This window comes from Mustela nigripes, chromosome 9 (assembly GCF_022355385.1).
Source record: "Mustela nigripes isolate SB6536 chromosome 9, MUSNIG.SB6536, whole genome shotgun sequence".
In the NCBI taxonomy this organism is placed as follows: domain Eukaryota; kingdom Metazoa; phylum Chordata; class Mammalia; order Carnivora; family Mustelidae; genus Mustela; species Mustela nigripes.
This window is the reverse complement of record NC_081565.1, coordinates 32098383-32121466: the sequence shown is the minus strand read 5'-3', so window position 1 is coordinate 32121466 and position 23084 is coordinate 32098383. Positions and strand designations below refer to the sequence as shown.

Below are 23084 nucleotides of genomic sequence, written 5' to 3'. Positions count from 1 at the left end.
CCAGCAAAGAGCTCAGAGGGGTCAGTTGGACCCCCAGAAGACACTGTATGAAGTGACAAGGGAGCCCTCTCTCCTGTCAAGGTCAAGGCAGTCTACACCAGCTTCGGTGGGAGCCAGTGCATGGGCTCTGATCGCATGCCACAGGGTGGGCTTCCAGGTCTCCGCCTGCTGGTTAAATCACTGAAAGAATTCTGGGCATTCTCAGAAAAGCTTCAGTGAACGGGCAGTTCTAGAAACAAAGTGATTTGGATAATAGAGTGATTATTATAAGGATGACTGTTGCTTTCAGAATCAGTTCCCTCTGAACAAAGTCGAGTGGATCATAAGCAGAGTGTGAAAATATCATTTTCTCTGTGCCACCTCCTGACCCCGCGCCACGAGAGCAGCAATAATGCATCATTCCTCGAAGTCTTTCTTTGGCTAGATTTTATCTGAATGGTGACTGATGATGTCCTTGCCAAGCGGCAGGACAGGGGTCCACTTTAGCCAGCAGCTGGGGAACGTGGGCACTGATGAAGACAGATGAATCCATTTACTCCGTACTCTGGATCTACCACTAATTTTCTAGATGACAATGACACTTCACCCTTCCAGCGATGCGCACTGTTCAGAAAGACCAGAAAAGTAGGAAAACTGCCAAAGGAGTCCCCCATCGGCCCCAAAAGGTGCCACAAGGTTCATGCCCTTTACTCGAGCAAGAATTCTCAGACCCCAAAGCTCAGCTCCTAACTGTTTTACTCTTATTTTGCACATGATTCTAATAAACTGGGTTACCTGATTTGGGGTCCCGACCAAAACCAGATCAGGGAGACGGTCACCCTGAGGCTGAGGTTAGCCCCTTCCTGAGTCAGTCTTGACCATGGAAGGATAAAGAGCAGAAGCTTCCAGCCCGGAAGCAGGGAGCGTGGAACAAGTCTTGCTCTCCAGAGGATCCCAGGAGACCTCTTCATTCACTATCCCCAGATCTGTCACTGGACCACCTGGCTCACTGAGGCTGATGACTTGGCTCCGTTCCTGCAATTTCTACTAGGACCAGAGCCCAGTCCAGCCTCTGCTGGGGCTCACGCTCCCTAGAGGTGGGAATAGGATATCACAACCTGATTCCTACACCCACCACCTGCTGGTTTAGAGGACTGTTCCAATAAACCACCTAAAACCATAAGAGTTCTCAGATGCTGCAAAGTATTTATTTCCTAAGTTTTCATGTACCTTGGAAGATGCCGTGTACATTTGTCAGGGGAGAGGAGAATCTTCTATTGGAACATCCAGCAAGTAACCTTTGCACTCCACAGTTACAGGGACCCCCAAAGTACCAAATAACAAGAATGCAGACAAACAAAAAGCAAGCAGGAAGCTCACGTGGCTTGGCATATGGAACAGCTCCTCGATTTGTGAAAACTATGCCCATTAATCCTCTTAGAACTAGAGAGCTGCGTCCTAAGCTTTTAGATGTATTTGTTTGTTCAATAAATACTTATTGAGCTCCTGCTCTGTGCCTGGCCCTGAGCCAGTGCCTCAAGGGGCCACAAGGGAGCCAGGCACACCCAGCACCTGCTCTCACCGTGCCTACAAGGGAGCAGAGCCCCTCCAGCCATGCTACAATTCACAGAGAGAGCAAGAACTTCCCCACCATCTCAACAGCTAACCGAGCACCAGGACCCAGACCGCCAACCTCACGTGGGGCTCACACCCCCACGGCTCCAGCCTGGTACACCTGCTTTTTCCTCGAAAGGTACAGAGAGAAAAGCATCTCACCAGCCGCTCTGTACCTTGTTACATAAGCAGAGAGAATAAGAATAAAATAAAGGAGCAGATGAATAGAGATGCTCATGGGGTGAACTACACCATTTAATTTTCTGACCTTCCTACAATCAAATTAAATAACCAAAAAGGTTAGCGACAAGGAACCACTTACATTCACATAGGGAATGGCCAAACGGCCTCCAGAAGGGGGTCGCCTTCCCCAGCATCTTCCTCCGATCCACTACCACAGTTTGGCTCAATGGTTTCTGTCTGTTCTGACCAGCTACTTAGACCGTGAGCTCCTTGAGGGAGAGGTTCACGTCGCATCCATAGCTGTGTGGCAGGACCTGCAGAAAGTTCTATCAACTAGAGTGTGCTGCCCTAGGGCACTGAGGCAGAAGCGGGTAGTGCCTGCACAGCTGTGTAGGTGGGCCGGTAGGATCTCCTCTGCAGGCAGAACCTACAGCTGATGGCTTTTGCTGCAGCTTCAACTCTGTCACCATATTTAACTCCACTAAGGACACAATCTCCAGGCAGCCTGCGGTCGGTAACCAAGCTGGGCAGGGACTCGGTCCAATGTGGGAGCCCTCTATGGGCAGACTTTGCCCCAGAGCAGCCCACTGACAGGCCCAGACTTGCTGAGCCTCTTCCTACCCATCTCTCCTTCGCCCTCCGTTCCCACTATCAGCCTGGTGTCATGGGCCAAGCATCTCCCCACCTCCTCTTCTGTCTTCCACAGGCATCCCCACCCCGCCCCCTCCAAGAGCTCTTATGCTTCTAAATCCGTCTTGGCGTCTACTTCCTGAAGGACCCAGAACGACAAGTCTGCATGGCACCCACCTGCTCCTTGACACTGCCTACCCTCCCTTGAAGCGGGCTTGACCCGTGACTATTTCTGGTCAACGGAATACGAGTAGAAACAATGCCTGTGTCACTTCCAAGTAAAGATGGTTAAAAATCCAGGATGCCTTCCCCACGAATCCCCCCCCATCTCCTCGAAGTCACAAGATGGGAGAGTCACACCCCAAATCTGCCCGGCTCCTTGTGTTCCCACTTGGAGGTGAGCCCCTCAGGAGCATTTCTAACACACTCTGGAATTTGGGTAAGCGACAGAGAAATTGTATTATGTAGGCAACAGAGATTTCAGGTTTTGTTTGTTAAAGCAGCAGGACCTAGTTCACCCTGACTGACAAAAGACGTGTGTCCCACACGTATCTGTTCAGCACCTCTATTTTCACGGCTGTCCTGCCCTTCCAGCTTGCTTACTTCCCCGCTGATCTCCGCGTGAGGAAGCTGATGGTACTCTGTGCCTGGGGGAGGGTAGGCCAAACACAGGAAGAAGCCCTTGTCAAAGATAAACTTAACAAGTTGAACTTTTAGCCCAATACCAAGGGCCAAACAGGCCATAGCATGGGTGTTCCACCCACCGCCCCCCATGGGTGGCTGGCCGGGTCTGGGGAATTGGTTGGGGGCTGGCATGGCCAAGGGCACTGCCCTCCCATGGGAGAAGCATGGGGTTGCTCTGGGTGGGAATAGGCAGGAGGCAGCTACAGCCTGACAGTCCACTTAATCCTGATAGATGGGGTCACCTGAGTCCCGTGCTCATGGCGGGGTAGAGATGATTGGGCCAAACTCTTCATTCGGTGGGAGGCTAATTCAGAAAAGAGATTGGAATTTACTCACTCACAGTGCCGTTCAGCAGACGCTCACTGATGACCTGCCCTCACGGAGCTAGAGCTTGGCGCGGGGAGAAAGAGTACATGCCTGGATACATGACAGAGGGGAAGATGGGCTGCTCGAACCCCCTTCCTCCAGCTCCCCACTCGGCAGCGCGGCGTCGGCACACGGCACGACAGATAACGCTGCCTTACGTTACATCATGTCGTGAGGTTCCACATCCAAAATACCCATTCTTCCTGGCGGCCCTGTGAGGTCAGCATAATTGTCCCCATACGGCACAGGAATGATGGCAATGGTGACAACCAAGAAGCGGGTATTTACTGGGCACTCGCAGGGTACCAAGCAGTGACCTGACTACCTTACCAGGGTGGTCGCATCTGTGAGCCCCATTTTATAGATGACAAAAGGGAGGCAAAGTGCCTGGCCCCGGGTCACCAAGCAGGGAAGTGGTACCCAACAGAGATACAAACCCAGGGCTCCTGAGGTATCGAAGAGCTCATCCAACAGGTATGAGGTCCCTGCAGAGCTGAAGGGTCTGAAAGGAAGTCTGCCATTCTGTGCCTAGCCTCACCCCTGCTGGGCTGCTCCCTCCTCACGCCCCTGCAGCGCAGTGCCTGGACTCAGTGACTCCTGCCTGCCAGAACTCCTACCCATGGGTCCCTCCCTGTTGTCCCTCTCGCCCCGGCAGGTCTCAGGGCTGCCTGTTCTCCTCCACACCCTCTCACTGCCTGTCCACCTCGGTTCAAGTTCAGCATCTCACCCTTCAATGGCTGGAGAAGCTTCCTGGCTTCTCAGTCTCCAGCTCATCTGTCGACCATCTAGGCTCTGCCTTCCCACCAGGCCCTGATCATATTACATCCGTGTTCAAAACCACCACCTACACACGGCTCCTCCTAGTTCCAGAATAAAGTCCAACTTTCTCAACATGGGATTCGAGGCCTTCCACACCCAGCAACAGGCTCCCTACCCCTCCACAGTCCCTACACTTGGGGGAAAGCATAACAAGTCAATGCTCCCCAAACACCTCACACTGTTTCTCCCTCCCTTCTTTGATCTTGGGGCTCCTTCCTGGGATCCAACACCCCCTTCCCTGAGTCCCTGCTTCTCTATGTCAACATGACATTGGCCCTTTCCGGCCCATCTTGATTTCCACTTCTCCAGGAGGCCTCTCTTGACCTAGATATGATCTTCCCTTTCTCTCAAAGCCCTTAGCATGCCTGGTCTCTTTCTTGAACGTAGCATTTCCCAGTGCCTGTCTTTGTGGACATCTACAATCAGATATCCCTGGCATCTACACCTTCAACAGCCTTGGACATCCTTCGAGGAATCACTTCCCTTCACTCCCTGCTCATGCGGTTGGGCAGGGCTGACCTCCCTGCCCTCTCCCTCCACGAAAAGCTGGCTGATGTCCCAGACCATCAGGGTCATGGGATTGGCTCGGGGATGGACACATGACCTTATTCAAGCCAATGAGAGCTGAGTTTGGGACTTTGGCTGAAACATTTGGGAAAGGAACACTCTTCTTACTGGAGTTTCTAAACTGGAAGTGTGTAAATTTGTAGCTGGTAGGGGCCATCTGTGCCACCACATGGGTAGGGCCTGCCTGAGAGTGAAGCCAAACAGAGAAAACCAGAGCCAAGAGATGGAGAGAGAGAGAGAGAGACATTTTTTAAGATTGCATTTCAGTCCCTGGATTCAGCCATGCCTGAAGACAGCCTACTCCAGGACTTTTCAGTCACATGAACCAGTTAAAGTGGCGTTTCTATCACTTTCAAGGAGTCCTAAGCAATACAGCTCCTCGGGGCCAGGTACCATGCTGGGTAGTGGGGCTGGAACCACAGAGAAGAGGTAGTCTGATTTGAAAGGGCTCATTTTCTACCTTTTTATTTCTAAGAACAGCTGTATTGAAATACATTCATACATCATAACGTTCATTCTTTTGAAGTATATGAGTTTACAGTTTTGGGATGTTCATAGAACTGTGCAGTCATCCCCACAGTCCCTTTCTAGCTAACCTTGAAAATGGCCACTGTGCACTAGAGCCCTGTTCTCCCCTACGCACCAGCTCCTCCTCGAGCCCAAGACTGGGTTTTGTTCCCTTCTGCCGCACCAGTGACTGTAGTAGGTGCTCAATTAGTGCCTGCTGAACTGGACTCATACATCCTTGAAAAACTCAGCCTCCCTCCACCAGCTGCCTGGGCTCTTTCTAAAGCACCCACCGTGAATGAGAGAACAGATATTTTGCAAAGCTGCTCCAGGGAAGGACACACTCCCCCACCGCTAGGCTGCCCCTGGATTTTCCAAGCTGAATCCCTGCAGCAGGCTAACCTTCCTAACCTAACAGGTGCACACCTAGAATGTGCTCCCTTGGCCCCCTGAACTTTCCCTAAGTTTATCACATAATAATTTAAACTAGTAAAAAGTGGGAAAACATATACATCCGACAGTAGGGGAATGAATTAATATTTATGGTACACCATAAACAGTATAGGATAGTAGGATAGAATAGTATGCAGCCACTCGAAATCATCTTTGCAATTGAGGACATGGGGAAGTACCCCCAATACAACGTTAAATTAATGAAACAAAATATAAAAGGGCACAAAGAGTGAGATCTCAAGTACCTAAAATAGTAAAAACTAGCAACTAGAATGAAATACTGGTAATTGTTAGGTGTAATTGTCTTTGTACAGGTGGATTACGAGCCATTATTATTTTTCTTCAGGCTTCTAATTTTCCTTTTTTCTAAAATGAACATTCCTTTAATCAAAGTAGAAAACACTATTTCTTAACTCATCCCTTGGTTATTATTTAATTTTATTAATCTGATAACTGAAGAATGAGAAATGACATGTGAACGACATTCTGAATCTCCTGCGAAACTTTTTTAAAAAGACGTTGTCCTTCAGAATCTTTTAATCAAACGTGTAAGTAATGTAACCCACCGTTTTCACCTTTTTTACCTTGACTGCCAGGAAGCTCAGAGCTAAAATGTAATACACAAAACTGCAATAACCCAGGTTCTTGGTGTAGTAACGTCCATGCTTCTATATGGTTTCTGATGCTTTTTTTTAATTTGTATGTTCAGTTGTCTCACTGGTGTTTTATATATACTCAGCTCTACTTTGGGATACGGATTTTATCTACAGCAGGGAAAAGAGGTCTTCACTCGCAGAAGCTTGGGTAGGATGTTTCATTTTTAGGAACACAAGGCACTGAATGGGGCTTTGAACAGTCTATTGTTATTGTAATTACAGTAAGAGGGTCAACCTAAAGAAATTCAGGCAGGAGGGTCTTTTATTGAGAGAGGCTCTCCCAGTGATCAGATTAACCCATTACTTGGTAAATTTCCATCTCTTTGAAGACTAAGGGGACCCAGGTCCCTCCTGGCTGTTCACAGCCTCTGGTCATTGAGTGGCAGCAAAAGGCAGCAAAGCCAGCCAAAATCCACTCACCATGTCAGTCTTGTGTTCAAGTCTAGTGACAGGGCTGGGGAAGGGATTAGGGAGTACACACACTCTGCAAAGACCCGTCTGATTATAACAGGCCCCAGACACTCTAACACAGGCCCCAACGACCCTTCAGATCACTGTGGATTTTGTGGCCATGACCCACAAACGGAGCACTCCTTTACTTCGGCTCAGCAAGAAAGCACCTCTCCGATGGACATGGGCCACTTGAAAAAAATGAAGTATTATACCACCTGCACGTTCTCTCAGATATGACAGCCCACGGCAAGAAGTAACATACGTACTTGCTCATAAGTCAGAATTATTTTTTTCTTGATAACTTCACTGACCCTTCACGAGACTTCAGAAGTGAGAAAAACAAAATAAGCAGCCTCTGTGTTTAGCCATGACTATTTCATCACACCTAACACTGCAATGTCTTACTTATGGACCACGCCAGAGGAAAACGAAGGCAGGGAGGCAGGAAACATTTCGTGGGTGCTTCCAGCATGTCGGAGGGAGCCCTGGCTGCTGGGCTGCCAGCTCACGGCCCTTATCCCCCGGAGCGTCACATCACCAGCTGACCGAGCACATGCGACAACCCCACTTTTCCAGATGCAAGAATCTAGGCTGAGACAGATCCAATGACCCCACTCAAGGTCACCCAAGGGGAAGGTAACTGGCGTCTGACTAGAATCCAGGTCCGACCCACCCCAAAGCCTGTGCTCTGTGCCCCTCGCACAGCTGGAGACGCTTCTCTGTTTGCGTGAGCCTGCGATTGCCCCGTGCCCTCCTTCCCACGCTGCTTTCAGCTGATTCCTTCCAGCTGGGAGCCTTATCCTCTCGCCTTTGGGCCCTCTCACTCAGAAAGTCGAGACACACTTGAAAAAATACATGTAAAAGCTTCAACCCACACCCTGAAGCCAAGCACCCATCCCTGCATTGCCACAAACAATCTCATGTGAAATCTCTTTCAGGGAAGCTTTCTGAAGGGAATAAACTGGTGATGAAAACCTTGTGCAGCTGACATTTGGTGATGATGCAAGCAGGGCTGCCCTGGCTACAAATGTTTCTGTCTCCAAAGAACGGGCTCTTTCCTGTCCCTTCCCAAAGAGTATGTATGGAGGCAACGGGGAACCAGCGCCAAGGGGACAAGCCTAGGTCAGAACTGAGGGGCGCTGTGCATTCCTGCGTGCCAGACAAGTCCCCCGGAAAACTTGAAATGTTCGCGCAAAGATGAGGGCGATGAGAATGTCATTCAGAAATAATTCCACACCCGGGTTAGCTCTGCTCAGCCCCCCAGCTTGCATCCTCCCGGGGGGAGGGGGGGTAGGAAGGCTCTCAGCTTCCAGCAGCCTGTGCGCACTGCCACCAACTGCCACCCGTTCCTTCACCTTTTATTTACAGCGCAGAGCAGGCTGGTTCATCAGTGAAGGGGGAGGCGGGGAATAAAGATGCTATCCAGATTTCTGCTCTTTCTCAGGGGACACACAAAAAAAGGGTTAGGCAGAGAAGGAAGCGGAGCCCGGGCTGCACGGGCAGCGCGGACCTCCCCTCCGAAGGGTGGGAGGAGAGGCACCTGGGCCGGAGCAGAAGCTCCCGGGGAGCTCCGGGAAGCCGGGGTCAAGCCCGGCGCGCGGCCCGGCTTGGCGCGGTGTTGAAGGCGCCAACAGAGCGCACTGCACAGGAAATCACTGCCCCCTTCAGGCCGCGTCTCAGACACCGCGGCAGGAGCCGAGGGGCTCCCTCAGTCCGGAAAAACTCGCAAACCCGACCTCGCGCGGCCGGCGATCACTCCTCCAGACCCCCTCCAGCAGCCGTGCAGGCGTTGCAGGTCCGCGCTGGGGCTTCAGCCAGAACCCACGCTGCGGGAGTGAGGAGGGGGCTTGGGAGGCGAAGGTCTGGGCTCCACGGCTCCCCTCGGAGAAGGAGGCCAAGAGGGCCGGCCCGCTGCTGCGCTCCAAGTCCGTGCTTCCAAGTCTGCGCCCGGAGAAACTGCGCCTGAAGCCGCAGGGCGAACAGCAGCGGCGCTGCCGGACACCCCCGCGCGTCCACAGCGGGACCTGCTCGGGGCACTCTCTGAGCAACTAAACCGAGGGGGAATCTTCCCCATAAAATCGCTCCGGCTGCAGGCAGCGCCGGGCACATTCAGGCAGCAGCCTTTTAGAGCCGGCGGCCCGCGCCGTGCGGGTTCCGAGCCGCCTGCGCGCACCACGCGCCCAGCCCTCCTGCGCGCTCGGGCCCCTCGGGTCCCGGAGCCTTCCGGACCTCAAAGCGCGGACGGGCTCTCCTGGGGGCCCGCGAGCAGGCCATGGCCCTTCTAGCCCCGGGTGGCCCAGTTTGCAGTCACTGCGCCTGTTTCTCCCACCCGGCAGTCCACAGCCCCACCGGCGGGACCTGGGCAGGGGCAACCACTGCAGGCCTTTTAGAGGGTCCAGTCCCCATCTTCTGCACTCCTTCTCTGGTCAAAGGAAACCGGTCTTCTGTCCCCCACCCCCCAACACACACACACACACACACACACACACACACACACACACACACAATCCCAGAGGGAGATGCTCAGCAAATCTTGGTACCAGCTGTGCCAGCCAAGCCTAGAGGGACCCCGGCTTGAGCACTGAGCACTAAGCACCAGGCGGCGGTGCCCTCGGCAGGCACAGGCGGCTCAGTCAGGGCTCTGCCCAAGGGTCGAAGCTTCCCTCGGTTCGGCACTCCCTCACCCACAGCCCCCCCCCCCCCCACAACAGCCCCGACGGCGCGAGCGGCTGGACACTCACCTCGGTGTCGTAGAGCCGCAGGTCGAGGAAGTAGGGGCGCAGGAGCGACTCGTTGCGGATCTGCTCGATGGCCAGTTCCACGGCGGGGAGCACGCCGCGCCCGATGCTGCCCTTGGCCACCTCCTTGGTGAGCGGCATGAGGCCCATGATGGAGAGCGGCGGGCTGCTGGGCGGCGGCCGGGGGGCACCTCGCGCCCAGCCCCAGGCCCCGGGCGCCAGCGGCAGCAGCAGCGGCAGCAGTAGGAGCAGCAGCAGGCGCGCGGGCGGCGGCGGCGGCGGCGGCGGCGGCCCGGGCTGCCCGGAGCTCCGCGGGGAAGCCATGCCGCGCCGCGGGCTGCGGGCGCCGGCTCACTCGGCCCGCATGGCCTGGCCCGGCCCGCCGCCCCGCGCCAAGCTCTCCCCGCGGCGCCCGCGCAATGGCGCCAGCCCCGGCCCCGGCTCCGGCTCGGGCTCCGGCTCGGCTCAGAACGGCCGCAGCGGCGGCGGCAGCGGCGGCGCCCGTGACGGATCAATCACGCCGGGAAGGGGTGGGAGCGAGCGGAGTGCGGGAGGCGGGGAGCGAGAGAGCGAACGCCGAGAGGGGGGCCGGCGTCTTCGCGCGCGCCTCTCTCCGGCGCGGCCACCCCGAACCAGGCCGCCTCCGCCCGCCCCCGTGCGCGCTCTGAGCCGCTCTCCCGCCGGGAGCTGCTCCGCGGCAGCCCCTGGAGCCCGGCCGGGGGAGGGCGGGCGGCAGGAAACGCGGGAGGCGAAGGCGAGGCTGCTCGGCGGCGGTTCGGGCCGCCTCCGGGGACGGGGACGGCCGTGCGCGCCGGGGGAGGGGGAGGCGCTGGCGCAGGGGCGGCCGCGGGGAGGGCCGCCTTCCCAGCACACGCACACACGCGCCCCCGGCCCTCCGCCGAGCGGGCTGTCGCTGTCCGCCGACCGCCGGGGACCTGAGCGCCCGGGGACAGGGGCTGAGGGAACGAGGACTGCGTGCTGGCACACGCCGTGGCCGCCGCCGCTCCACCGAGCGCTTCCTGCAAGGTGGTTTGGGACTGCTACCCGGAGGTCTGGCTGAGAAGGTCTTAGCTGCGAGCTCGACACCGAGGCGTCCTAGAGGCACCTGCAACCTATGCTCTTCTGTTCTGTGCGGGTGTCTGGGCAGGCCCTAACCGAGCCCGAAGGGGCGGCCGAAGATGCCGCCTGCGTTCTCGCATCCTTTGGTGCTGGGGTGTCCAGAGCTTAGGGCATGGACTGAGAGCCCCTAATTTCCCCACCGGACTGAGAAGCCGTCCTCTGCCAACCTCAGAAGAAACTAGGGTCCTCACCTTGCGGGCCCTCCGGGTATTTGACCTCCCCGCGTCCCCACTCCCAGAGGGCTCCGCCCTAGAATTTTCCCTCTGGGTGGGAGTACTACCCAGAGCAGATCCCTGCTTCCCTTGACTTGGCTCTCGCTTGGCAGGGTAGCAGAGGCTACACTAGTTAACCTTAGGCAAAGCAGTCCTGTGATCTGACCTAGTCCCTCCATGCTTGAAGAATAGAATTTGTAGGTCATTAAGATATAAAATCCCAAGGAGTGATTAACGAGGGGAGACAGTAGGACATCAAATGAGAAAACATCCTTGTGCTTGAGTCAATCATTGTGGGCCATATCCACGACCTTGCAACAAGGTTGGAAGTTAAACCTTCACTGAACATTTACTACCTTTTTTATCACATAATCCTCACAACAGCCCAGTGAAGGAAATACTGTGTTTATCATCCTCGATTTACAGGTGAATACACTGAGGCTCAGAGAGCTTCCACAGCTTGTCCAAGAACACAGAACTACCAGGGTAGGACTGGAACCCAGAGCAAGCAGGAGCTCCATACAGAGGGCAGTGGGAGCCAGGATGGGGAAAAAACCCTCATACGGCAGGGGCACTGCCCTGACTTTCAGTTGTTCTGAACATCAGTTCCTGCAGGTATGTGGTGAAGGAGTTGGGCCAGATGATATACACACACTTGCTCTTCTGGACTGAGGTAGGCGCAGCCCTGAATCCCAGGCTGGTTAATCAGGAGGTGTGAGGACAGAGAGGGGAGGTTGTGCCGAGTCCTGGAGAGTACCTTGGACAGCTCTGGGGAACCCGGGCCAAGTTCTCCCTGTCCCAACTCTTCTTTCCAGGCTTCTGCACACACCACCCCTGAGCTTCGCTTAGCCAAAGGGTTTGCCTGGACAGAGCTCCCCTGAGCATCTCCATGAACAAGACCAAAAAACGTCCAGAGGACAAGGTAATCTCTCTCAGCTGGTGTTCACTGGACATGACAGCTGTCCTCTAGCCATTGGCTTCTGGCGTCGGCCCTTCCTCCACTTCTCAGTTCAGGTTTCTCAGTGAGCATTTTCACTTTTTTTTCCTTTTTTTTTCCTTAGTCATTTGTGCTTTCCTTGTAAGCTGTGCCAATATGGAGTATCCGCTGACACCTACATCTGGGAATAAGTTGAAAGCTGGGATAACTTTGATTGGCATTTACTAAGTTGTTGAAGGCCTTGCCTTTCAGCTCCTCTGTCTTCACTTATGGGGTGACGTGGCCCCAAGACATGTGACCTGGGACCAACCCTGACCCGAGGAGCACCAGCTTCACTCTCCATCAGCCTGGATCCAGGCCAGGCTCTTATCTCATGCCCATTTCTGATGCCTGGGCATCCCTCTGGTTTCCAGATCCTACCGTGGCCTGTGTTCCAGTTTGGATAACTGGATTCCTGGCATGCTTCCTAGGTCTGAGTTCCTGCCTCGGTCACCAGCCTCGAGTCCATATTCCCCTATAGCTGGGGTCCAGCCTCTTGCTTTAATATAATCATTCATTCCTTCAACAAATGTTTTGCAGCATCTGCTGTGTGCTGGGCAGTGTCCTAGGAGCTGAGGAGGCACGAATAAACAAGCCAAACTGAAATTCCTGCTCTCATAAAATTTACATTCTAGTGGAGAGAAAGAGAAACAATAAACAGAAATAGTAAGAAGAAGATAGCTTAGTATGACAGCTCATGAAAAGCACTATGGAAAACAAATAAAGCAGGAAAGAGGGTTGACTCTGATAGGGTGGGCTGCAATTTGAAATGGGCGGGGTCACAGAAGGACACACAGAGGTGATTTTTCAGCAAAGACCTAAAGGAGTGAGCGAGCAAGACATGCAGATCATGTTCCAGGTGGAGGAACCACAAGGGCAGAGGCTCTGAGACTGGAGTGTGCCTGGCATGTTCAAGGAACAGTCAGGAAGCCGGTGTGGCTGGGGCAAAGTGAGCAAGGGGAAAAGTGGTAGTCCCCAAGGTCAAAGGGAGATGGGATCAAGTAGGACCGATTGCACCTGACAAAGTGGAGAACCACTGGAGGGTATTGAGTGGAGCAGTGACACGATCTGACGTATTGGAACAGAATTGCTGGCTGCCAAGTGAAGAATTGTTGGAAAGGGAGGGAAGGTGGAAAAAGGGGGAAGCAGGGAAACCAGCCAGGAGGAGGCTGTTATGATAAGCCGCGTAAGGCGGCAGGAACCAGGGTGCAAACAGAGGAGGTGATGAGAAGTGGCCAGATGAATAACTGTTCTTCTCGTTATTAATGGGAATAATATGCATCAGCAGATGCCAAGTCCCGGGACCATGGTAAACACTGATTTATAGGCTCGTCTGCCTTACAAGGGACATAGCAGAGACTTAAGAAAGCATCGTGCTCAGGGTCACACACATAGAAAACAATAAAACATGCATGTCGGTCCAGGTCTCTATGGCTTCAATTCTCATCTTCTCTAAATCCTGCCTCCTTAGCAAGCCTTTCTCCCATACCCTCTCCTTGCACATAAGAACCAGAAGCCAGTCTCCAGACCCTGGCTTAGAGGTTGGGGCTGTTTTGAAAGATGATGCCCAGTCCCCTTCTGAGGATTTCTGGGGCTCCGTGATCCATCTGGCTTGCCTTTGAGTAGGATCCCAGCACTGAGAGACTAACCAGCCACCCCCCCCTTCTATCTGTCCTTTTTCCAGGCTGGGCTGGACACCCCTCACTACCCTGGTGCCGGAGGCTGGGCTCTGTTCTCCTACAGCTGTCTCCTCCCAGGAACTGGCTCAGTTTCCAATACCCTATTCCCAGTCTGACCTGCCTTCCATGTCTGCCTCTGTTCTTACTCCAACAATAAGGAGGTCTTCTTTGACTTTTTTCTAAACACACACACACACACACACACACACACACAACCTTCCAAATTTTAAAAACCCATCAGCAATCTTACAGATATTTCCCATGTATTCCTCCTCATTCCCCCATGTATTTCTTATTCCTGTTTACATTGAAATGTCTTTTTCAACCAAGCAGCTCAGCTGTTTTTTTAAGGACATTGTTTGTTTTCTTTTTTAGTGGATAAGTTATGAATGACGGCTTCAAAAAAGATTAGCTGAATGAATCTAAGTCTCTTTTCCCTTTTCACAAGGCATGTTTTTTAAACCATAAAATTGGGTTTCAGGCATCAATGTGGTCTGGTGACACAGTTCGAGTAATAATAATAGCTACCATTTATTAAACACCTACCTACTCTATGCCAGACACCTTGGTATGCATCATCTTAATCTTCACAACTGCCTGAAAAATAGGTGTTAGGATCCCAGTTTTGCAAATTACAAGACTGAAGTCCAGATGGATTAACTAACATGCCTAATGATACTTGGCAGTGACAGTGACGGGGCCCAAATGCCGTCTGTCTGACCCCAAACTCCTGCATATTTCTCTGCTCCACATGCCTTTCCTGGAAGATACCCTTATGTGACAGAGGAGCCTTGAAGAAGTAAAGAATTCTCCTTAGGATTGACACCAGAAAAATGTGAAATGACTTGACCAGGATGCCTCGCCACAGGAGAGAAGAAGCTGGCCCTCCTCCTGAGTTATCGGGGGAGAGCCTCTGGCCTGGAGAGAGTCTATGACTGAGCCCTCCAGGAGTCAGGGCTGGGCCTGGGGTAGACCAGAAGAGCCCGGACCCTTTCCTTCCACCCCTGCACTTTGTCGGTTTGAGAACAGTAGGAGGATGGGAGAGTCACCATGCTCCATGTCGGCAGGACAAGCCCTGGGCAGACACAGGCAGGAAATTTAGCTTAAACCCAAGTAGTCTCCAGAAGGACACAGATTGGCAAGGGCACCAAAACCCCTCTCATTTCCAGGTTTTACAAACAAGAAGATGCTTTACAAAGGGGCACGGTTTAGGAAAAGAACCTCAGACAGGCAGCAAAATGTCTGGTCCAACCACTCACCAAACCTTAGGAAGCAGGACGTCCCGGGCTCAAAGTCTGACTCACGAGTCATTAGTGACTCAGTTCTGGGGAAGTCACTTCCCCTCCTAAATCTTCAGTTTCCTTACCTGTCAAGTGGGAATAAATAATTCCTCTTTCATAGCAAGTTCATTGTGAGGATCGAATAATTACTATAGCTAGTGTATTTCCAGTACTCACAAGGCCCAGGCGCTGTTCCAAGCACTTTTCCCATCGTTAACTCCCTTGGGAAGTAAAATAATGCAAATATATATGCTTACCACACTCACCACAGTACCGAGCTCTCATTAACTCGACTAATAATAATAGTCTTTCTCATAAGCTCTTGACTAATAATAATAGTAGTAATGATACCACTGGAAATGGTAAGATCGGTGCCTCCAGAGGCTTCCACTCCGTTATTTGGTTGATGGGGGTTTCATGCATGATTTCTTAGGCGGCACCCAAGTCAGCCTTCCTGTTGCCTTCACTCTGGACACCAATCTGCCGCCGGGGGCCATGTGTGTTCCCTCACCCATGGCGCCCCTCCCAAAGGACAGCTCACAAGCAATGCCATGTTCCACTCCCAACTAAGTCACCTCTTCCCCAGGAGATATTCCTGAGGAATCCCTCTACTTTCTCTGGCCAGGAGTCTGCTCCTGGCTTTCTTCAACGGTGACATCCAGAACAAACTACAAGCCCTCCACACAGGCGGAGAGGCACGTGCGTCAGCAGACCGACCTCTCTGTCTGTGCTCAGGCCTCGGGGCTGCTGTACTGGTGTTCCGGGGACCTGCATCTGTGGCAGCCACTTTACCCAGTGGCCCACAGGAAGCTTGTGGTGCCCAAGAGCCCTAGGTTTGCTTTCTGCAGAGTTTTTGCTGTGCTGTTTCAATGGAGCAGCGAGCCGGGTCTCTCTGATCCTGCTTACCAGCAGTGCGACTCAGGCTAGGAACAGGGTTGAAACATTTCACCCGTGATTTTGTACCCATGGTCCCGCATCATGGTCTCTTTTCTGTCATATTTGCCCTCTCTATCAGTGCCATTTGGACTATCTCCTTTGCTTTCCTAACCTAAAGCATCAATCAAAGTGTGAAATAGGAGTGTCAAAGAGCTTTGGGACTGCCCACACTAGTGGCCATCTGTCCCCTCTGGTCTTGTGACCAAACCCACTGAAGCATCCCCCAACCTCTACTTTCCGCAGCCCACGTTTGTCCAACTTGCAAGACAATTCTTGTAGCAAGAGAATTCTTGCTACAGCTCTTACTGAACACCCCATGCACTCCGTCTCCTTAATTTCTCTGACCTGTTAGATTAGTAACACAAATGCAGGTGAGTGCGGCTGGCGGGTTCTTGGTGAACCCACACCCACTCCTAGGCACCATCCCTCTGTCCTCTGTGTGATCACACAGCATTTGTACGATCAGTACTTCTCGAATGCCACTGAGGGTCAAGCCCCAAATCTCATATGACTGACCTCGCCCTTCCAGCCTCTGCGGACATCCAAACATTGCTGCGTGCCCCACCACCTGGCCCTTCCTTCCACTCATCTCCCAAAGACCCTCAGAGTCTCTGCTTGGCTATCATCCATGGTTTCCCACCCTGTGCCCACAGGCACCTCATGGACCTGGAGACATAGGCTGATTGAATTCGTCCCCATTTCTCCTTCCCTTGTAATTACGCTCACCCACCCCACTATTCTTCTTTGTTGGTCATTCCCCACCAAAATGTCCAGTGTGCCTCTGTCCCAGGCCTGGAGGTGAGAAAGTTCTTCATTCTTTATCCACCCATGCTTGCTCCAAGTGCACTGAACCAAGCACTGGAGTGGGCTGTGACTCATTCCAGCACTGAGTGTCCACATGTTCCAGCAGGTGCCTCCATTTAGACCCCTGCCCCCCCCCCGTCTGTGTTCCTAATCTGGGGGGGCGGTGAGGGGGTTAATTATATTGCACCATAACGTACATACAGAAAAGTACACAAATGTTAATGCACAGCTCAACCAATTTTCTTAAAGTGAAAACCCCCATGTAGACAGCTCCAAGAGCCAGAACACAACCAGCTTCCAAAAACCTCCATGGGGTCCCTGCCAGTTACTACCCTCCCTCAGGGTGACCAGCATCCTGAGTTTTTCTTGGTCCTGACACCGTGTGTCCTCTTTCCTGTCTGGCTTCTCTCTCTCAGTGGAGCTTGTGAGACTCATCCATATTGTTATATGTGATTGCAGATCTTTTATTCTCCTAGTCTTGGGCTCGCCTTAGCATGTTAGAGTAGGACTTCATCCCATTGGATCCATATGCAGCCCCCTTGGTTTTCTCTCTACCTGCTTCCAGGCGGGCTGGTGGCCACTCTCCCCTGCATCCCCATCTCTGGTCTTGCCCTTTGATCTGCGTTTCATTTACCCCGCCATATGAGCCTCTCTGCGGCTTGGTTCCAATCACCTCCTCCCAGATCAAGACAGTCTGTGGCTCCCTGTCGTCTTATGGGGCCCTAAATCCCAAGACTGGGCTTCCAGACTACTGGCAGTGTAGCTTCTGGGGTTCCAGCTTCAGCAACCAGCTGGACCTCCCCGACTCCCACCTTCCAGAGTTGAACTACTCAGAATGTATTAGTGGGTCCATCATCATGTCTGCCCTTTTCTGCCTCCAGACATTTGCTCGTGCTGTTCCTTCAGCCTGGAATGTTCTTCCCACTCTCCCTCCCATGGGTGAAATCCTTCACAGCCCAGATCAAATGTCACGTGCCTGTGAGGCCTCCTGTAGTCCCTCAGCAGAAGTAATCGCTTCCTTCTCTCAGCTCCCATGGTGAGGCTTAGCTCATGCTGAGAGATATCACTTATCACTTCTTTAAAGCTTAATTACCACATTTCACCCATTTTGAGACACACATTTGTATTCGTCTCTAGGATCGGGATGCACCTTGCCATTGATAGCACCTTATAATTGACCGTGGGTTTTGGGTTTTTTTGTTTTTTTGTTTTTTTGTCCTTTCTCGGTGATCCATAAAATAATGGTGTCTTTGATTCGATGAAATACAGTTTTTCATATTTTGGTCTCAGCATAGTCTAGAAAGACTCCGTGACACCACTCTGCATTGTGTAGTTAGTCCACATCTCTGGGTCCTTTTCCACATGTGAGACCATAGACACACACAAAGCACACAATATGGGGTTGTTGAATGCATAGGTGTGCCTTATTCATTACTGCCCAGACACCTTCTCTATGTGTTTCTACTGTGGGAAGAGGGGGTGGCCCTGGGGAGGACTCTCGGTGTGGCTCTTCATGAGGTTCCCCATAAAGGACAGAGGATCACAATTTCCTTCCAGGGTGCTGAGGGCCAGGGTGGGGGCTGGCACAGCTTCGGGGGAGGGGGAGAAAGCTACACAGGATTCATTTAATGCCAAATCCTTGATCAGCAAAGCAAGCTTCAATTATAACATCCTTCCTATTGGGTAAATATGATTTGCTTTTCAAGGATCTTATTTATGGCCTGGTTTTCAGGAAGACACTGAGAGAGGAAGCTGTACATCCTATCCTGCCAATCTTATTCCAAGCTTTAAATAACAACACTGAGTCTTTTCATTTGCTATTGTCTAATGAAATCAGTTATTCCCTCTGCCCCACCCCACCCCACCCTATGTTATATTACATAACATAGGACGCAGATAGGCCGGCGTGTGACTTTGGTGGTATTTTAGCTACTCTTTGCCCTCAATATTCCAACCATTCAAATTCCATGGGTGATTTTAATAAAATCCAGCATGTTCTATTGTTTTCCAGGTGCTTCTAAAATCTGGAAATACAGCATACGTTGTCAGATGCTTTGGGATGTTCTGCTCAGTGTGATTAATAATACTGTAGCCTCCTGATAGTGGGCTTTCTTGCCCTAGTAGGTGTAAGATCTGACTTCAGATGGGTCTGTGTCTATGACACAGGATTGGTTTAGAAGGAACTCGGCTCCCGTGTTCATCAGGGACCCTAAACAGGGTAACAACTTTATACAATTTGCTGCAGTTTTGGGTTAGTTTGATGAAGAATTCACTATACGTATCAGGTGTTGCTTTCTGTTGGATGGTTTTCCTGGCTATTTCAAGGGCATGGAGATTGCCAGACCGATGAGCAGGATAAAGTTCAATTGCATGGCCATCTGGACTTCCTTTGGGGAGTTTTTTTGATTGATATCTTTATTTTGTCAGGATCTTGGAAAGCACTTAATTCTCTTATACAATGTTCATTATCTTTTAGCAAATTAGATGCCTCTGGGGCTTTTCTAAATTCCATCTTCTCCTTTAAAAGATGGATACAATCACTTGCAATGTGAAAACAACAAATAAAAAGTTTCTTGCTGTCAAGAACAGTGACCTCTGGTTAATAGGACCAGGAGTGAGAGGTAACACAAGGGTAAAAACAGATTTATTTTTCACTTTCTATCCTTCTGTACTGTTTTATTTTTTTTATTTTTTTTTTTACTATGAGCATGTATCTCTTTTATTAAAGAAAAAAAAAAAGCTTCCTGTATCACTTTGCTCTCTGTTTTATTATTGCTTTTGGTTCTATTTTTCTCCCTCTTATATTTTCATTTTGAGACATTCAGCCAGAGGATGACTCAGTTCATTAAAAAAAAAAAAAATCCAACAACAAAACAACAAAAAGATGGGGAAAGAAAAAAAAAAAAACCACCACAGTTGGTTTCTATTGTTTACTATTGCTTTTCCTTTTCAATTTTCTTTTTATCTATACTTCCGTTTTTTAAATATTAGATTTAATCTTATAATAGAAACAAAATAAAAGACTTAAGTCTCTAAAAAAATAAACTTGTTGGGGAGAGCTAGGGACCCTTTAGAGAATCTGGGGGAGAATCTGGAGATGCCCTCTGCAGAGGAAGGTATAGACCCACAGCTTCAGGGGTTCCCCCACACTGAATATCTATTCAATGTAATCTAGTGGGCAAGGTCCTTTGTTTATACTATCTCATTAAATGATCTCATTAACAATTCTGTAAGGCATTCTCATGCCTATTTTACAGAAGATAAGATGGAGTCTTAGGCTGAATGTCAAGACAGGCCAGGAGAAGGGACAAACTTTGGGCTCTAATTCTGGACTTACGAGCCCAACTGGTCTTTTCCATCACACCACACTTCCAAGGTTAAGTGAACTGTTGGTTTCCTCGCTTCTCCTATTGGTTTTGTTCCCTTTGTTAAAAGTGGGCCTGATTGGGGCGCCTGGGTGGTTCAGTCGGTGAAGTGCCAGACTCTTGCTTTTGGCTCAGGTCATGATCTCAGGGTGATCAGGCTCACGCTCAGGGGCAGCAGAGTCCCCTTGAGATTCTCCCCGCCCCTCCTCCCCCCCTTCTGCTCCCCCCCCCCCCCCCCACCTCGTGTGCATGTGCTCTCTCTCTCCCTGGGGGGGAAAAAAAAAAGCAGGTACCTGATGCCCCATTGTTTTCTTCGCCCTTTCTTTTAGCAAGCTCCCTTGTGGCAGGCATGTTCTTCTCAGGACCTTATCTTATGTTGGTATGAATCTCCAAGGGCGGTCATTTGGCTTACTGTCTCTTTGAGGTCTTCAAAAGACACCCTAGAAGGGTCACAGGACCTGGAGTTCAAGGTTTCTCACTTCAACGCCCCTGGCATGTAAGAACACAAGCCCTAAAAGCAAGGAAGGGAGGTGGCAGTGCAGGGAGGAGAGAGAGAAGGAACCCGAGAAGGAGACATAGGCACTGCATTTTGTTCCCAGGATGCTGCACTTGGGAAGCTCTTGGCCTCATCTTCCTTTTTCGTAAAGGTAGGATGAATAAGGATCACGGACAATTTTAACAACTGCGTGTTGGGCTTCTAGCATGTGCTTGACTCTGTGCTTGGCACTTTATAACTAGAAAAGGGCAGAGCTGGGATTCAAACCTGGGTCTGGAGGCCTCCAGGGCCTTCTGCCCTGTTACCCTATGGCCTGGCTATAGGGTACCCTACCTGGTACACTACCAGGAGTGCCCACTCTCCTCAAGGGACTGGCAGAAAGACCAAGGGGATGTGAAAGGAGATGACATCCCCTTCCAAATATCTCTTTCCTTTTTCTGAAATTTACTTCTTGCCAAAGTCTACATCTTTAATGTTCATGAAAGTGGTATTATGATCAATGAAAAATTAATGTTCTGTGTCTATTCTTAGGCATTTATTTGTCTCCCAATCCACGATGATAACGTGAACTGACTTTGGGAGAAATATTCATTTGGGGTTCATCTTCTCCCTACCACACATAATTAGAGTGTTACTAGGGCTTCCCGTTATGTTACAGTATCTCTGCATATGTGTATTTGGGGGGACTTAGCCAAGACAGAGAGCAGGACTAGCATCCCTCATTGTGGCAATCTGATCTGCTTCTGTACTGGCCACTTCCAATGCCCCCAAAAGCCAACCACCCCAACTCTGTGCCTCTGTGCACATGAAAACCTCCACCGGGAAAGCTTTTCTTTCTAGCTCTAAATTGCACCTGGTTTTCAGGGCCCACATTGAATTCCACCTCCTCCATGAAGTCTTCCCTGGTTATCCCTCCAAGGAGATGACCCCTGTGTCTTCTGAACACTCAGACCTAGTCCCTCACCTCCTGCTGGGCACCAAGCACGGTCAACTGCGCATGCTCACTGTCAATACTCAAGACCGCCTCTCCTACCAGGCTGTGACCATCTTTCTCTGTCTCCTCTTCAGCCTTGCCCAGGGTCTCTCAGGTCCTTGGAGGGCATCTGTTGAAACACTCTGGTAACGCTCAAGACTTGTCTTCACTTTCTTTCATTTCTCCTGCTTCCCTGCTCAGCTCTCCCCATCCTCCGGGTCAGGTTCACTGTCACTCCTTCTGGCCTTCCACGTACCCTGTCCTCATTTTTTTTTTTTTCTCACTGTGCACTTGACACTGCCTGTTGTAATCCATTACTGACAGAACAAACCACTCCAAGATTCTGTGGCTCAGAATAGCAAGCATGTGGCTTAGGACTAGCATCTGAGCTGGGCTCAGCTGGGCAGTTCTGCCGGTCCTGCTGGTGGTCACTCGTGGGGCTGCATTGAGTTGGCAGGCTGGCCGGAGGTTGGGCTCAGCTGGGGAGGCTGGCACATTTGGGATTCTCTGTCTCTCCAGTTCGTCTTGGAGCCTCTCCCTGTCCCCACGGCCTCTGTACATGCTCTCTCTGAATGCGCTCTCTCCATCGGGGTAGCCAGATTGTACGTGACTGTGCAGGGTTCTGAGATGACAAAAGCAGAAGCCCCCAGCTTTCTTAAGGTTTAGCCCTAGAACAGGGACAATGTCACCTCCATCGCATTCCATAGGAAAGCAAGTCACAGACTTAGCCCTGATTCAAGGGGAGAGGAATTCAGGACATGCCGCCCCAGGAGTTCCTCATCCACACTCCACACAGCAGGGCTGTTTGACTCCAGGTCCATCCCGCTCCCATGAGTGCACCCCCTGAGGGCAGGGGCTGTTGACCCTAGGGCCAGCACAGTGCCTGACACAGAGTGGAGAACTTAGTAAGAAACAAGAGCAAATTCCCCCAAAGGGGTCGGGAAACCTGGCCTCTGGAAGAGCTTTGCCGCAGCGTGACCTTGGGTGTCCCTGCCCCTCTCTGAACATGACCGTCCAGCCATAACCATGAAAGGCTGAACCGATCAAGATCTTTTGGGCAGGGGCGCCTGGATGGCTCAGTGGGTTAAAGTCTCTGCCTTCGGCTCAGGTCACAATCCCAGAGTCCTGGCATCAAGCCCCGCATCAGGCTTTCTGCTCAGCAAGGAGCCTGCTTCCTCCTCTCTCTCTGCCTGCCTCCCTGCCTACTTGTGATCTCTCTGTCTGTCAAATAAATTAATTAAAAAATAAAAGATCTTTCGGGCATTCCATGATTCCAGTGGACACAGTACTGACCACGGGCCCGTGCCCAGCCACATGCCGCTTCGGGTTGTTCCCCGGATAGGCCATTTTTAGGCCTCTCCTTTTCACACATTATTCTCTCTGCCTGGACAACCCTATCTTTTTTTTTTTTTTTCCAAAGATTTTTTAAATTTATTTGACAGACAGAGATCACAAGTAGGCAGAGGACCCTGGGATCATGACCAGAGCCGAAGGCAGAGGCTTTAACCCACTGAGCTACCCAGGTGCCCCAGGACAATCCTATTCTTGACCCTCTCACCTTTTCAAGGCCACTGTACGTTTTCCACCCTCCCTTG

The 23084-nt window shown here is 51.4% G+C and overlaps 1 protein-coding gene across 1 annotated transcript in view; it reads right to left on the bottom strand.

The window, feature by feature from the left end:
* The window catches only part of GABBR2 (gamma-aminobutyric acid type B receptor subunit 2), a 340962-nt gene extending 330313 nt beyond the window's left edge, over positions 1-10649 (bottom strand). Inside the window, exon 1 of the mRNA XM_059411211.1 lies at positions 9653-10649. Coding sequence (XP_059267194.1) covers positions 9653-9973 — 321 coding nt within the window. The 5' untranslated portion in view covers positions 9974-10649. The remainder of the gene's footprint in view (positions 1-9652) is intronic.
* Positions 10650-23084: the final 12435 nt, after the last annotated feature.